The sequence below is a fragment of the Rhineura floridana genome, chromosome 4 (assembly GCF_030035675.1).
Source record: "Rhineura floridana isolate rRhiFlo1 chromosome 4, rRhiFlo1.hap2, whole genome shotgun sequence".
Classification (NCBI taxonomy): Eukaryota; Metazoa; Chordata; class Lepidosauria; order Squamata; family Rhineuridae; genus Rhineura; species Rhineura floridana.
This window is the reverse complement of record NC_084483.1, coordinates 178275911-178293263: the sequence shown is the minus strand read 5'-3', so window position 1 is coordinate 178293263 and position 17353 is coordinate 178275911. Positions and strand designations below refer to the sequence as shown.

At 45.6% G+C, this 17353-nt stretch overlaps 1 protein-coding gene across 5 annotated transcripts in view; it reads right to left on the bottom strand.

Moving 5' to 3' along the window:
* EML4 (EMAP like 4) overlaps nucleotides 1–17353 on the bottom strand; it is a 246461-nt gene that overhangs the window by 26718 nt on the left and 202390 nt on the right. For all 5 annotated transcript variants that reach the window (XM_061625362.1, XM_061625360.1, XM_061625361.1 and 2 more), the window contains 4 exons: nucleotides 15943–16094; nucleotides 11478–11603; nucleotides 11232–11363; nucleotides 10031–10098 (listed from right to left, as the gene is read on the bottom strand). In XM_061625362.1, coding sequence (XP_061481346.1) covers nucleotides 10031–10098; nucleotides 11232–11363; nucleotides 11478–11603; nucleotides 15943–16094 — 478 coding nt within the window. The remainder of the gene's footprint in view (nucleotides 1–10030; nucleotides 10099–11231; nucleotides 11364–11477; nucleotides 11604–15942; nucleotides 16095–17353) is intronic.

Here is a 17353-nt window from a genome sequence, read left to right as displayed (position 1 = left end):
GTTGCTGTGGTCCACAGAACTTCCATCTCCATTACCAGAAAGCTACCTCTATCATGGAGCTGGTGTTGGGCCAAGGAGACATTAAACTAGAGCTGCTGCTGATGTGCTGTCCACAAACAAGTTGTGCGCACTAGTTTGCATGCACTGGGCTTCGCTAAAGTAAAGATCACCAACGTTGGACATTGTAATTGCAGTTTGTAAGGATGCTGCCTTTTTTTCTTACGCCAGAGAGAGAGACAGCTGGGTCCATTTACCTAAGCTACCACCGGACACACTATAAATATTGTATACAAAATTAAAAACATGGACTGCAAAACAAAATCTATCTTGACATTTTAAAATTCCCATCATAAGCAAGAGTGCTCATAGTTAAGTTCTCAGTAAGAAGTCATCCCTCATTATTTTCAGAAAAATCCCAAGTTGTAAAACCAGATATCTGGAAAATGGCCTATTCCAAATGGCTTAAACCCAATTTGTGGTTAAGGGACCACATGAAAGACATAAAACATGAAGCAGCCCAGCATACCACCACAGCTTGTGAATACGCTGTGTGCAAGATGGATAGAACCAGTGGAAAAAATGGCTGAAATGTTTTTGTTGGACAGCAATAGAAACCACTTTCAATAATATCACGGGGAGGCAACACAAAAATGTGGGTTTCACCTACAGCCAATTTTGTACTGCAGCTGCATGAACGGCATGTTTGAGCCTGCTGCTCTGTGTTGAATAACATTCAAAGTTGTTTTTTTTAAAAGCCACCCAACTTACTAGCGTTTTCTTCCGGTATCCATGTTAAATCCTGAGAGATTGAAAGTAGGCATGGTGCTAACACTTTAACAAAGCACACAAAAGTTGCCATCTATTTTAATCTTATTCTCTTGGAGTAACGCAGCAAATATTACAAGGTGAGCTTAATCAAAATGGAATATAATAGCGGGTATCAGGAAAAGTGTGCTAAAATTGATTCTATGAATTGCGATGAATGACAAGCTAATACTACGAATTTTAAATGAGTTAGGAAAACAACAACAGCCCAGTCCAGAACCTACAGGGCCTTCACAAATCTATTCATACAAAACAATGCATTACAGATCTGTATTCATCAATCAAATGAACAACATAACCTTTATGGGCTAAGAAGCTGAGCATAGTTATTAGTGTACCCATGAGAAGTCATTGGTTTCGGAAGGATGTTGCTTTGTAAAAGCAGTGGTCTGGTTCAGGCATTCAAGTTATGTGGAAGCTTCAGGTACCTGCACACAAATGCTTCACTCTTCTCTTCACATGCATGACAGAGCAAGCCAAGAACTGCTGTTTTCATGATAAATTTGAACTAGGAACTATGGTTAATGGCTTTCAAACAAGCTAGGATTCTGGAAGCCAGCTTTTACACCATGGCTTCATATTCAGGCTTGGTTGGAATCTGTTAACCATAGTTTCCCAATGTAGATAAAAGAGGAAGATTATGGTTAACTGTGGCTTCTTGTTTGCTTTGCTGGTTGCACAAAGGAAGGTGCGAAGTATCTGCATATAGGTGCGTAAGGCTTATTAAGGTGAGATCTTGATTGTCTGGTTGCATTCAATGCAACTTTTTGCATTTTGCAGTATCTGCTCTAGAATATTAGAATCTGATTCATCACTGTGTCACTTTGGTTTCAAAGAATATCCAGTAATGAGGTTTGGGTGAAGCCGACCTACTGCTTTGCCTCTGGCAGTCTAGCCAAATGCACAAGCTACTGTGCAAAAGGAATTGTGGGTTTGATCAGCCTTTGACAGCTTGTGATGACTAACCATCTTGCTGTTTTATATTTCTGTATTATTGCTTCAAGCTGCAAAGCTATTACTGTCCACCATAAACATTTTATATTAATTTATAGTGGCGTCTGTTGATTCTTGCCAATTCCCCCAAGCAAGCAAGACAATATTTGGTCTTTCTAAAGTAATCGTGCCCATTACAGCCAATCATAGTGGATCTTCAAGTATGATTCCCAAAGTGATAGATACTCCCTGAACACATATGTAAGATATGGGTTCTTGTGTCCATGTGAGAGTAGATCCATTATCTTTACCCCAAACACATAAATTGTTTGGAATTTGCTGCTAGTCAGACAGTATATTCAAAGGGTATGTTGTTCCCAACACTGCATCATGTTGGGTTAGTACCTACCAAGCGTGGGTAATGTGGAAGCATAATCAGGACAAACCTGACTGCTGGGTGGTGGTGAGCTTGCTAGACACTCTATGGGGATGTTGCCATTGATGTATGAAGTTATTTTCTTTTTATTGATACTGTGTTTCGTGTCACTGGAGGGCAGCATAGAATATTAACTAGTTATACTGGCATAATTTCTGGCATAGCAGCAGCCATCTTAGCTGGACTACAAAACTGCCAGGTAATTCATTTTAATCAGATAGAGAAAGCAGCAGCTACTTTCCCCCATAATAATCAAGCAGAGAGCGAAATGGGGTGTTAAGACAAGATTACCTGAGGCATTCTTGTTTGCAAATTATTTTTCATGAATAGTGTGTGAATGTCTCCCTGTGTTGTCATGATTGCGGCCTATTGCCGAAATAAAACACAAACACCATTCATTGGGTTAAATCATGGGCCACTTTATTAAACGGAATCAATTGGAATAATGAACCTGCAGAGGGGAAATCAAGTGCGGGAGCATTCTGATGATCCAGGCAAAGCCTGCTTGCAGCCATAGGGCGATCAAACCTTGCCTGAGCCCGGGGCTGCCCTGTGCCAGACCCCCAGCTCAGGCCACACCCAGAAGATGTGTAGGGGGTCCAACCCGCATCACCGCCCCCCGGAGCCGTGAAACTCCGAGCGGATGAGGCACGTTGGCCCCAAAGGCGGCCCGTGTTCTGCCCCCCGGGCCGTATAGCCCTGAGCTGCAGGCCCCCGGACCGCCAATCGCCCCCAAAGGTGCCTAAAGGTGTCACCTAGCTGCCCTTTCCCTTTAAACCTTTTCCCGCACTTCTTTGCCACAAGTGACCGTTGACATATTGAAGCTAAAAACACACCAATCAGCCTATTAACCCCAAAGGCACCCGTGCTAACCCTTGACCCGTCCCCCCAACCACAGTGTGGAGTAGGCAAAAGAAACCTGCCAGCAAAGCGAGGCAGGCAGGCCAAAAATTCCTAGTCGGCCCCGTAGCGACCAAATGAATCACACTGCAGTAGAGGGAGGGTCGGGCGGGCGCCGCCAAAATTCAAAGGAGGGCGGGAGGCTGGTGGAGTGGCCTTAAATGGCCTTCAGCTGCCCCGCCTCCTTACTGTGCGTCACGACGGCGCGCTGGCGCGCCACGTGCGCACGGACACACCCTTGATGGCGGCCTGGCTTCGGCAGCAGCCGCAAACACGCCCCTTTGCCCGGCAGGTACCGGGCACGGAACGGGATTGCGGCCTATTGCCGAAATAAAACACAAACACCATTCATTGGGTTAAATCATGGGCCACTTTATTAAACGGAATCAATTGGAATAATGAACCTGCAGAGGGGAAATCAAGTGCGGGAGCATTCTGATGATCCAGGCAAAGCCTGCTTGCAGCCATAGGGCGATCAAACCTTGCCTGAGCCCGGGGCTGCCCTGTGCCAGACCCCCAGCTCAGGCCACACCCAGAAGATGTGTAGGGGGTCCAACCCGCATCACCGCCCCCCGGAGCCGTGAAACTCCGAGCGGATGAGGCACGTTGGCCCCAAAGGCGGCCCGTGTTCTGCCCCCCGGGCCGTATAGCCCTGAGCTGCAGGCCCCCGGACCGCCAATCGCCCCCAAAGGTGCCTAAAGGTGTCACCTAGCTGCCCTTTCCCTTTAAACCTTTTCCCGCACTTCTTTGCCACAAAAGGGGGACAAGCCTCTGCTTAGTCTCCCTTTACCCCACACCCGATAAGAATCTCATGCAGACCCCTCTGCAGGTCCCTCAGGAGGATGGCATCGTTGCCTCCCGAACTGCATGTCCAAGCATGTCTGCCACTGAGTGCCTTGCCCTCCATGTCCGACCACAGCAGACAACCCAAGGCTACCGAGGCCTCGACTGCATGTCCTCACATGCCTGCCACTGAGGGCCTTGCCCTCCATGTCTGACCACAGCAGACGACCCAAGGCTACCGTGGCCTCAACTGCATGTCCTCACATGCCTGCCACTGAGGGCCTTGCCCTCCATGTCTGACCACAGCAGACGACCCGAGGCTACCAAGGCCTCAGCTGCATGTCCTCACATGCCTGCCACTGAGGGCCTTGCCCTTCCTGTCTGACCATAGCAGACGACCAGAGGCTATTGTGGCCTCAACTGCATGTTCTCACATGTCTTGCCCTTCAGTAACCTTCTGCCCAGAACCTGCTGGAACGACATGGGTAGGAGACCATTCCAGCGCATACTCTGTCGACCCAGTCACCAAACCATGGCCCACCATCAGAGGCCCAGCTGTGAACCAATGTGCGTTTGCGGCCCCAAGGCCAGCCTATGAGCTCATGCCATGGCTGCAGAGTAGACTGCGCGTCTGCTCCATCCCCGTCCAGCAACCTGCCAAAAACAGAAACAATCGTGAACAGTTGGGTCCCAGACCTTCAGACTCGCCCCTGCGGTGAATGTATTCCATGCGCCCCCTACTTCCACCTCCTAACGGCCTGCACCTGCATATACAAAACCAAATAGACCGTCCCAGGTAGGCAATTCCACTGCCAGGTAGGCAACCCCAATTCCGGAGGGGCATGGCCCTCAAACCCCCATGGGTCCGCTCCCAGGCATCGCGACACTAGACCGAAACTTTATGAGGGAAGATCGCTCCCCCTGAATATCAGGCAACCAGGCCTATAGCTTCCGGCCAAAAACACTATGTCGCCGTCATGGGGAAGTGTCCAGTCCAGGGGAGGGTAAAATAATGTGGAATGACTCTTGTACCCCTGGTCTGCCTGGAAACAAACCTTGGACCCCAGGATGGCTCGAAGGGAAGTCTGACCTGGCCCCAAACACCCCCACCCCCCATCCGGAAGGCTCCAAAATTAAGTGTGAGGGGTGCTACATGTAACCGCTGAGCTTTGAAGCATGATGGTCACAGGGCACCTCCCTGATCAACAATCCCTGGCGGGTCAGGTGAACATGGAGGGTGAGGATAAGGGGTATGGGGGTGTGCATGGGCCAGCTGGCCAGCACATGACATATCCCAAGACATGTGAATGGTCCTAAAGGCCCCCTGCAAGCCTACCTTGCGACACACTGGCAGACAAGCTTTACTCCTACCATCTGTGATGAATTCCAGGACGTGATTCCTAGGAATAGGCCACGCTTTGCATAGCCCCTGCCATCCCCCAACTCCCAGGAATCCCCTCCTGCCCTGACCATCTCTGACTCCCCTCCTCCATCTCCCAGTATGCGGTATGGGACTAGCAGAGTCGGTCCTTCCTCTAACTGAAACACCATTGACGCACTGCAGGAACGGAGGGGGCCACACCGCAGGTTGGCGCATAAGGCAGCCAAAACCCTGAACCTGTGGTAAGGCTGTGAAATCCCTGTTATGGCACTATAAACCCCACCGCAGAAGGCCCCCAATACCTGAAGGGCAGAAAGCAAACACTTTCCCAGCCCCTGAAAACTTCAGGATCTTGATCTGCAACAATTCAAGCTTTTCCCAGGCAGCCTACAGCCCTGGGTCCAAAAGTCGATTTTAATACCCTGGAAGGTGAACACTGGGGCAGGATCCTCCACTTCCCCAGCTGCCAAAAGAACTCCCCAGTTCATCGCTACGCTATAAACTGTGCCATCAAGCGCTAACATGCACCCAAAGTCTGCCCTACCCGAGAACTGGACATCATGAAAATAGTGCCCCACCGCTTCTGGGGCCTCTCGTCTCCTGGCTGTCCCTTCCAAGAAGGGGCTGAAGTGCTCCATGCAAGAATACAGCAGCCCATAGGTAATGCTCTGCTGCATAGTTGACCTAAAAAGCAAAACTCAGCAGCTCAAAATCCACCATGTGTAACAGCTGGCAACGCAGGCAGATTAGCTGCCACACTTGCCCATAAGGCATCTCTGCCACAGGTGCGCACTATATTGAATGAAGTGTAGTGCACTGTGCATAGACTATCTGGTATGAAGCCATCACTGACTGACCCCACTTGTATGACGGATGGTGAATCAGGTAGACTTTGCCCACTGCCACTTTGGGCACTATACGGGGGGGGGCACTGAGAGAGCAGAGGTAGGGGATGATGGGAAGGGGCCAATAACCCTGCCCAACTGTATGTCTTCATCAATTGTCCCCTGGACCAGTGCGTCCATAGGATCCGGAAAACCGCATAATAAAGAAAAACCACATCATAAAATGAGTCTCCCCATAACTGGGCAGTCTGCAAGCAAGGTCCATAGCCCTCGAGCGTAGCTGGGAAGGGACACTTTTCTCAAGCAGCCTCTGCTGGGGGCTGCTTCCCACTCCTTTGGGGGGCCCTGGCCCCACATATCCTTCTGGCTTGTTGTTGTGCCTTTAATAGCAGGTTCGTATTCAGCAGTTATTAGATGGCATGGAGTTAAGCAATGTCATCTTCTAATGTCTGCAGATCAAATGACTCTTAAAAGCACAGGACTAGAGGCCTGTAAAAAAGGTGGGCACCTTATCTACAGACCAGTTTGTAAACTAGCTAAAGAGAAGATGCAAGCAAATGTGCAGCCTGCACGTGATTAATTCCATTATGTTTAAATAATTTACTCAGAGAAATATGAATTGGACCAATTCTATGCATACTTACTTATGAGAAAATCCCCGAGTGTATCGTTACTTCTTCCCCCGGAAGGGGGCATGTGATTGCACACATACAGCAGAATCCTATGTGTGTTTACTCAGAATACCACAGATTAAATGGGTCTTAGGACAGAGGTTTATGGGACTTAACTGATGGAAAGGTTCATATATTTTTACCTGGGTTTTGAAGAACGTATTTGGGGGGGGGAGAAGCTTGACAGTGAAAAAAGGGGGGGATGAGTTCCCTTTGCATTTGGAGTTGAAGTAGTTTTGGAGGTGAGGTTGCAGCACTAACTGGGGGTCCCTACTGGCTCCTGCAGCCTCCTTTCTGTCTCCAGCTGCCCCCCACCCTCATCAAAAAGCCTCTGCTCTTTGTAATTACATTGCATTGCTCCAATCCAAATGGCCGCTACGTTATGACAGAGCATCTTTCTAGGTTATTCTGCAAAAGAAGTGGCGGCCACAGGCAGCAGGAGGGTGTGGGAGTGCAGGCAATTTTTGGGGGGGCCCTCTCATCTCAAGTTCTCCCTAATTGACTAACCCCTTCTCTGAACTTTCCTGGTTTGCAAAACAGTGAGGAAGTGGGATGGCCTTCTCAGTACATCCCTTAATAAAAGCATCCCCTCTCCAGCTGCCCCTGGAATGCCCCCAGTGTCAGATAGCCCACTACCTCTCTAGGTAATTGGTAACTGAAAAGTAACATTTAGTTTAAACTAAAAATACACTTCAGTATCAAGAAAAGGAGTCTATTCCTATTTTGCTTTCTGTAATGGGAAGGGGACCCCAATAGAAGTATCTCCTGGCCCTAACTGGAGGTTTGCCACCCATTACAGCATTGTGAGAGACATGTAGTGAGCAAGCGGCAATGTCAATTGCCACATAAAGTGTGGAACTGGACCTAAATACATAGAAGAGTAGAGAGACAGCTCTTCGTCTATGCATCATCCCTTTACCTGCTGCATTACTATGCTTAGAGAAACAGACAGGAGCTCTCCCTGAATACTTGCCTCTATGTTCTGCACAGAAGCCTGCCTGCATAAATATTTTGTTTAGTTTAAATAGAAAATCCTTAAAATAACCTTTTCCCCTACTGTTCTTTTCAAATTATATTTAATCCATAAAAATGCTGACTGTGATTCACCTTCAGCTAAAGTAAACATTTCTCTCTGCATACTTAAAACACAGACACACATGCCCTGGGTTGCAAGACATATTTGGCCTTTCAATCTCTCTTTTACTATCAGCATAGAATTAAATTTTAAACATTGTCTCTCCCCCTACTCCACATATTCCAGGTTTATGATAGAAAGTCTAGGGTACTATTTAACTAGAAGTAGGTTGTTGTGTTTCCCTTAATCCCAAACATTATTTCTATGATAAATGATGGAATCAGAAGGTGATAGTTTGAAGGAAAGAAACAGGAGAGAGCAGAAGAGCATCAAAGGTGGCCCCATAGCAGTGCAGTTTGTTTAGGCCTGACATGTTCTGAATTAAAGATTCTTCCTCAGGGGTAACTGAAACTGAAACTGTAACTGGAAAGCCACCCGTGCCCCGCTGCGGCTGAAAGTCCTCACGCGTCTCGTCGCAGCCGCAAGGCCGGCCCATCAGAGGCCTCACCGCGGCTGAAAGTCCTCCCGTGCCTCGCCGCCGCTGGAAGTCCCCATGTGCCTCGTCGCAGCCGCGAGGCCGGCCCATCAAAGGCCTCGCCGTGGCCGGAAGGCCTCCCGAGCCTCGCCGCGGCCCGAAGGCCCCTCGCGTCCCGCTGCCGCCGCTGCCCCCGCTAGGCCAGCGCACCAAAGGGCCCGCCGCGGCCGGAAGGCTCCCCGCGGCGCGCAGCAGCCGCCGCCACAAGGCCTCCGCCGCCAAAATTCAAAGGAGGGCGGGAGGCCAAAGGGCCCGCCGCGGCCGGAAGGCTCCCCGCGGCGCGCAGCAGCCGCCGCCACAAGGCCTCCGCCGCCAAAATTCAAAGGAGGGCGGGAGGCTGGTGGAGTGGCCTTAAATGGCCTTCAGCTGCCCCGCCTCCTTACTGTGCGTCACGACGGCGCGCTGGCGCGCCACGTGCGCACGGACACACCCTTGATGGCGGCCTGGCTTCGGCAGCAGCCGCAAACACGCCCCTTTGCCCGGCAGGTACCGGGCACGGAACGGGAATCTTTTTAAAGAACTGGGTGGGATAAAAGTATAACAGATTAACAGCAGCAGGTCGTTACTTCATTTAAAAAGAAAACCAGAAGTCGCTTAGAGACCTGGATGAGTCCTGTTATAACTTACAAAGCTCCAGCTAGGAGTTTGGCATTGTCCACACATGAGACAATCTACACTTCCAAAGCTCTTACTTTTAATGAAGACGAGAGCTCTTTCATTTACTTAATACATGCATGGAAGGTGTCTGCTAATACAGACCATGTATCCATGAAACAAATTTCCTGTATGCAAAAATCCAGCAGTTCACATGCAAGCCGTTGGAGCTTTTATTACTACAGCTGGGTTTCACTTTGGGGAAAATATACATCCCTTAAGGATCTCTCATTTCCAAGTGAATACGTAGGCAACAAGCAGATGGTAAACTAGCCCAGTAAAGTTGTAGCAGGCCATGAAATGTTGGGCTTGGCTGTAAACTAAAGACTGATATTTTTGACTCGTAGAAGAAAATGAAAAAAGCAAAGCAGTAACGAAATCACAAGTCTTGGGGTTTTGCTGGTTTTCATGGAAAAATCTCTTGCACTTGGCCCTGTAGGATTGATGACTCAATTGTTAAGCAGTTGATGGATGTTTGGCAATCTGAATGCATACTTGCAGAGCAAGCATGATAAATGCCTGGAGGGCTGAAACAAGGTAGGAGACAGCATATATAGTTCTTCTGCAAGTTTCATGGCCCCTTCTTGATAAAATTTGAATTGGAATGCATTATAATGTATCTGGGGGTTCTTTGTCTCAATTCTGTTCTTCCAACAACCCCAGTGTTCAGTTCCTCCACCCTACAGAAAGCCAAATTGAGTCCTCTAGGTCTTCAGCAAAAACTGAGTCCTCCTTACTGGGGAGAACACCTGATCTAAGGAGTCTTCCTTATTACTCCAAAACAAGTTTTTATTTTACTATCGTGAAAAAACAAAGGATGAAAATATGAACAGACAAAATCTCTATCTGGAGTACACCAGCCTCGTATTGTTTGTATATTAGTGGCTTAGTTCAGGGCATTCATGATATCGAATAAACAAACCACCAGTACCATTTCTGAAGAGATAATATTTGCACTTGCTTCACCTGAACAGAAGCACAAAAACAATTACCTTCCTGAGTGTGTTCCAATTGCTACCACTGTTCCACTTGGATGGAAGTCAGCACAATGTCCTGGTTCCTGAAATACACATTTTAGTCTTGTGATTTAGGTTGAAACCTAGTAACATTCATACGGAAAAAATGTATATGCTGAACTGCCTCACCCAGGCTGAAAGAAGGAAAATGAAGTAAACTCCACAGTTCTCATTTATGAAGCAGTATGTTCAGAGATTATTACAATATTTATCTTCAGCGTAGCAAAATACAGAGTAATTCCTTTCCACAGAAATAACATTTCTGTCAAAGAAATTAGTCATCTAGGTACCATTATGATATGGAAATATCAGTACTGTAATCACCAACCTGTCCAACTAGTCCAATTCTCAGTGTTAGGAATAGCATAGTGCAGGAATGGGGATCATGTGCCCCCCCCCAGATGTTGCTGGAACTCCAGCCCATTAGCCCCAGCCAGCATGACCAATGATCAGGGATGATGGCAGCTATAGTTCAGCAACATTTGGAGAGCCACAGGATTTCCCCCTCCCCTCTAGTTTTAAAGGCACAATTCAAGAGCATGCTCACTGTTCCAGATTTATAAAGCATACTGCATCTGTGCAATGTGAGGATTATTATATAAAGTTTGCTAGCTTTACTGAAGTGGGACACTAAATAAATAGAAACTGAATTAGAAACTTAGGCTCAATGTTAAGATGATCACGAACCATACCGTTATAATGCTATTGTTGGCTGTTGATCTTACACATTTTTAAAAATGATGATTTACAGGACACTGCCAATCCAATTAGATGTAATTAGGCTCAATAACTAAGTTCCACACAAGCAGGGGAACATATCTTATACCCTGTCAGTCTCATTGTCCATCTAGCCCAGTATGATCTGCTCTGACTGGCAGTGGCTCTCCAGGTTCTCAGGCAGAGGTCTTCCCATCACCTGCTAACTGAATCAATTTTAACTAGAAATGCCAGGAAAGGATCCTGGAATATTCTGCACGCAAGGCATGTGCTCTGCTACTGACTTATGGCTCCCTCTTCCACCCCCCCCAAGGACTGCCATTGTTTGTTATGGCAGACAAAAGTGCAACTGGCTTCCCCAACCCTCCTAAAAAGGAGGCAGCAGGGAAGCTCTGCTTGAGCATGCAGAGAAGTATCCTACGATTATGGTTGACATCATAACAAAAAGAAGGTCACGTACATCTAGCAGCCTGGTCCATTCAAGCATGTGGTCCACCGAGTTCCACATACAAACTTGCCGATCTTGAGCACACGTTAAGAAGAGATCTTTGAAGGGATGTGTTCCCAGACCCCAGAGTTCATCTGTATGCCCCTATAAAGTAAGCAAAATAAACTTGAATTATTGGACAAATATCTATAAATTGCAACAAATAAATTAAATCTCTACAGCACAGCTCAAGGGGCCCAGGGGTGTGTGTGAACTCACCTGTACTTCCACCTGGAAACCATCATTAAATGTTCCTCGCAAAATGAAATTCCGTGAAGTGCCAAGTAGAAATTGATCTGCTTTGCCTTCTGCTACGGCTCTGATTGTCCCATATTGATCAGGAACCTAAGAAAACCACATTCCTGTAAACACCATAATTGAGTCCTCAGAGCATAATAGTTATCACAATTATTAAAAACAATAGAGCCTTGTGGCACTTAAAGACTAGTAAATTTATGACAGTATAAGCTTTTGTGGATTACAGTCCACTTCATCACATGCACCATTGTGGCTCCTGAAGACACACCTGTTTAGGCGAGCATTTCCCTTGAACTTGAACTTCTGATTTTATTAACGTTGTTTTAACTGTCATGTTTTTTAACTGGTTTGCTTTATTGTATATGTTAATTAGGATTGTTTTAATGTTCTGACTGAATTGTTATTGTGTATTTTAATTATGTATGTATTTTATAATTTATTTTATAGTCTAAAGTGCTTAGAAGCAGTTTTGGCATATAAGTGGTATATAAATTGTTGCTGTTGTTATTACTGATGAAATAGCAGTAACAGTAGTGGTAGTAAATAGTAGCAGTGGGCTTGAGTTCATGAAAACTGATGCCATAACAAATGGGTTAGCTTTTAAGGTGCCACAAGGCTCTTTCTTGTTTTTGCTATAAAACACTAATGCAGCTTCCCCCCAGACAGTCAACTTTGCCTATCGCTCTCATGCAAACAATTCTTAACTACTTCAATGGGATGTCAATGGAAACTTTGTTACTATTTTACTTCAGATACTGTACAACTCACAAGCCAGCATATAATGAACAAAATTCTCTATTTGTAGGGCTCCAGAAATACATAAACAATGAGTAACTGGTAATTTAGCATATCTTCCATCTAAAACAGCGGAAGCCATTATCTGAAAGGGTAACTCAGTAAAGGCTTGCCCTAAAGGAAAACGGCAAAGTATAAAGGTAGGGGGATAAACATCTAGTGTATTTAAGGCCTCTAAACCATCTGCTAAATCCTGATAACTGAATAGTCCTTCTATCCTGACTTGCATCCATAAAATACAGCGAGCCCCGAAGATTTACTTTAAAGTCCTGCTCATGAAAAAATGAATTCACTGGCAAAGAGCACTGAGCAAGTATTCCAACAGTGTCATGGGACCAACCTCCTATATAATTTTGTTCATGAAAACATAATTTTGATATATGATGGTCAGGCATATCCAGCAATCTTTTAAGATATAAAAACTGGGCCTTATTTGCCCTCATCGCAACTGAGGGTAGATTTGGTGCGGAGCACAGCAGTTGGAGTATTCGGGGTTAGAGCTAAAATATATCTTAAGAATTTATTTTGGATAACTTCTAAATCTTCTAGCCCACCCTTACTACACATTTCCACACCATAAAGAAGCTGAATGAGCATTTTCCCTACAAATATTGTTTTAAACTTTTTGTAATAATCTATGGTTTATACAAATAAAAAAAATGTAATGTACTATTTTACTTCATATATTGCACATTTGTATCCTCTTCCCTCCTTCATAGAATTCCTTCTATAGAATGCACATACTTTATATTAAAAACCCTGTGAGGGAAGATTAGGTTGCTCTAATGTAACCAGCAACCCAGTGTTTATCACTGCTGAGAAGGAATTTGGACCTGGGTCTAAATCCACACTGAACTACTTGAAACCCACCAACCTATTTCCCACACCACAATTACATTATTTATTAAATTTATATCCCACCCTTTCTCCCAAAGGAGCCTAGGGTGGCAAACTCACAAATGATAGAACAATTAAAACATCTAAAAATAATTTCAAGAGAGATGCAGACAATGCCTGTCATGAAGTGGAATAATCAACATTTCTCATTTATAGGCTAATCAGTAGGGATGTTCTGCAAACCTAATGACTGCCCTGTCCCCTGCAACCGCAGACATTTTCTGGTGTGCATGTCAATCAAAAAGAAGTGTTGAAGGGCATTTTGTGATCAATACACACTGGAAGATACAAATTTGTGTCTCTGCTATCTGCCCCCCTTCCCCTCCTGCTTTTTTCAAGCCAAAGCCGCCTTGACGTGAAGAAGAGGGAGCAGCAGCAGAGGGCTCCCCTCAATGCACGGCCCTCTCCTCAGGCAACAACTGACAGAGTCTCTTCCCATTGGGGATCATGGGACATAACTACTAGTTCCATGATGTGCACTAGGAAACAATGCTCCATGGATCATTGTAGCTAACGGAGAGGTATCTGTGTTGAGGGAGACCTCTGCTGCTTTCACCTCTCCCCTTCCCTCTTCTATAAGGAAATACTTTTTGGATTGGGGGAGGGGATGGCAGGGAGAGAACGGAGCACAGAGATGGAAGGGCCTGCTCAAGGGGAGAGCTGTTGTCACCTTGAATGGAGCTGCTCAGATAAAATTACTATCCATACGCATCAACAGTACAGGAGCAGTTTGGATCACTGAAGTATGAATTAAATGTTCCCTTGATGCCAATGACAAGAGAGCATTCAGAAGAGGGAGGTGGGTTTCTGTTGCTTAACAGGAAGGGGAGAGGTGAGGCACTTTGGAGGCTGGTGCAGTACAAATGCACTGGTGGAGTCAGTTTGGAGCTCCAGTCTGTGCAACTGCCCCGCGCCAACCTCCCTTCTCCTTCCAGGTAAGCAACACTGACCCAACTGCTGGGAAGCTGACATAGCAGCTCCAGCCCATCCGGTGAGCCGCTTCTCACAACACTGTGTACAACAGCCACTTACACTGATGATATCCCACTGAATCCTACAAAGTGACCGTGGGGATGATTCTTAGATGCACCATTAAAAAAACTTTATTAAAATGTCATTTCATAATGCTTCTTGACTTCAGAACTGCTTGCATTTCAGCACTGATAACACAAGCTGATAACACAAGAAGGAACCTGCTATACTGATCTTCTGTGTATACCATTTCAAGTAGTCTCATCAGTGTAACAGAATGAAGGCTTCACATGCAAGAATTTTAAAAGCATTTCTCAACACTTGAGGAACAAGCTTTGACAGGAAAAAGGGGCACTAAAAGAAGAGTTAAAACAAAAACAAAAAAACTCGAACTAAAAAACCCAAACAGGTTTGTCTAAGTACTATATTTTATTCAAAAGAATTGGCAGGATATTTCAGCATCAAATAACGACTCTATGCAGAGAACGTGGCATGTTAACAAAGAGAAGAGGGGAGATAATGATCTACATCACTCAAGTTGATATTTACCAATTACAATGGTGATTTATATCCAGTTTGCACCTACTTGTCAATTTTATTAATTCTTTTAAAAAACTCTTTTGAAGGCATTTTCCCTACCTAATAGCTATATTTAACTTCCCTGGAGGCTGTGAATTCACCACCACATTCTCTTGCTAAACAGAGAGTAAAATGCCCTTTACTTTTCTAGGTGACTGACAGTTGCATGGTCACATGAGGGGAGTGCTGGATTGGGATTCAGCAAATCTGGGTTCATGTTGCTGCTCACCTGTGAATTTTAAGGCAAGCCATGACGTGTCTGTCACATTTCCCCAATGGTAAAATGGGAGTGACACTGGACTTGCTTCACAGGTAAAACCAATAAGGGCAGAATTAATCAGGAACATCTCTCTACATCAGCCTTTCCCAACCAGTGTGCCTCCAGGTGTTGTTGGACCACAACTCCTATCTTTCCTGACCATTGGCAATGCTGGCTGAGGCTGATGGGAGTTGTGGTCCAACAACATCTGGAGGCACACTGGTTGGGAAAGGCTGCTCTACATGATAGTCACTGAGATGAAGGGTTGCTGAACAAGAACATGGTATGGTTTTGCACAGTCCCAATTCAATGGGGCTTACACAGGAAATCTTTCCAGTGGACTAGGTCCTAATAAATGTACTGTGGTACAGACATTTGTAGGTTAGAGACTGTTGTATCAAATGTGGTAAGCAGGTTTGAAGGCAGAAGAGAAAGATGTACTGTATGACTACAACAGAAGGAAAATGGATAAAATGGATACAATGCCCAACTTAGACTCAAGAGTGTTGTGTTCAAATCCCTACCCAGCCATAAAACTCACTAGGTGTGCTGTCCTGAGCTCATCAGAGGAAAGGGGAGATTACATGCATGGAAAAATATCAGTGGAACAATGTACAGTAGGGTCCCGCTTTGCGGCGCTCCACTTTACAGCGTTCCACCGATACAGCGGTTGTCAATTGCAGAAAGGCCCCGCTCCTACGGCGCTTGTTCCGGTTTTATGGTGTTTTTCGGGCGTCGGGCACCATTTTTGTCAATGCGTTCCACTTTACAGCGGATTTCACTTTACAACGGCAGTCTGGAAGGGAACCCGCCGTATGAGGGCACCTGTAGTATTTTAAATCATAACTAGTGACAACAACAAACAGTACCATCACAACTGCTGTTTGCCTGCATTTCTTCAGTGACAGCAATGATCTTACCTACCTCTATTTCTCTTTCCGGGTTCAAGTCATGATCCCACAAAATTATTTTTCTGTCCTTCCCACCTCCAGTCAACAGCATCCCATTCCTCATTTGACACAGTGTGAACACGCTGCCATCATGCGCTTTGATTTGCCTGCTTATCTGATACACACCTGTAGTCACAACAGAAACAGTACAAAGTAATTATAATGTTTTTGCCAACCTATTCAGGACAATATACAAGGAAACAAGAAGTTAAATTAAGGACAGGCACTTTTTGCAGGGGACGGGGACGAGGATACTTCTTAAATAGATGGCTTCAACAATGACATGATTTCCTGGCCTGTCAAACAAACTCAAAAGTGCATCTGAATAGATTCTAATGGCTTCACAGTCACTCTTATTGTGACCTTGGTAGTGCATTTCTAAACAGAGATGCTGGAGGTTCAAGTCTACCTGATGCTGCACTCTATCCATGCTCTGGTATCTTTTACCCTACATCCTAGAATGGCAGAGGTTTGCTATTGCAATTCTGAACATCCTCAAAGACACAAAGTCAGGTTTGATGACCATATCTTGGCTTAGTAAGTTATGATATACATGAGCCTTTTGCCTGTGTGTTCCATCCTTATGCCACCTCTTCCCTCCTCATTCCTTGGCATGATTCACTAACCTCAGAAAATGGACTGCCTTCAAGTTGATCCTGACTTATGGCAACCCTATGAATAGGGTTTTCATGGTAAGCTGTATTCATAGGTGATTTACCATTGTCTTCCTCTGAGGCTGAGAGGCAGTGACTGGCCCAAGATCACCCAGTGAGCTTCATGGCTGTGTGGGGATTCAAACCTTGGTTTCCCATAGTCCAACACTCTAACCATTACACTACACTGGTTACCAAGTTGGGGACAAGCTAGGATCCTAAATGATGCTCCTGATTTGGATGTAACAGGAACCTATAGCTAATTAAAAATTTGTAAGTTTAACAGTGGTGCACTGAGGCGGCGGCAAGGGACTGCATGCATAGGTCCATAGCTTTATCTCAGGTTACTAAGCCAAGATGGGCCACAGAATCGTAAGAGTTGGAGAGGGTCTTGTAGGCCATTTAGTCCAATCCCCTACTTTAGGAAATGAAGAGCTACAGAATCCCTATCCCTAACAAATGGCTGTCCAGCCTCTGCTGGAAGAGCTGCAGTAAGAGAGAGCCCATGACCCCTCTAGATAATTGGTTCCACTGGTTGTCAAGCTGCTCTTACTGTCCAGAGGTTTCTTCTAATGTTTAACCAAAATCTATTCTCCTGTTAATTCAAGTCCACTATATCTAGTCCTGTTCCCTGGGGCAGTAGAAAAAAAAACTTCTGCACACTTCATAACATCCATTCTGGGGCTAAGCTCCTTCGTAAATCATGGCTCAAAAAAAGCTACAGATATGCTT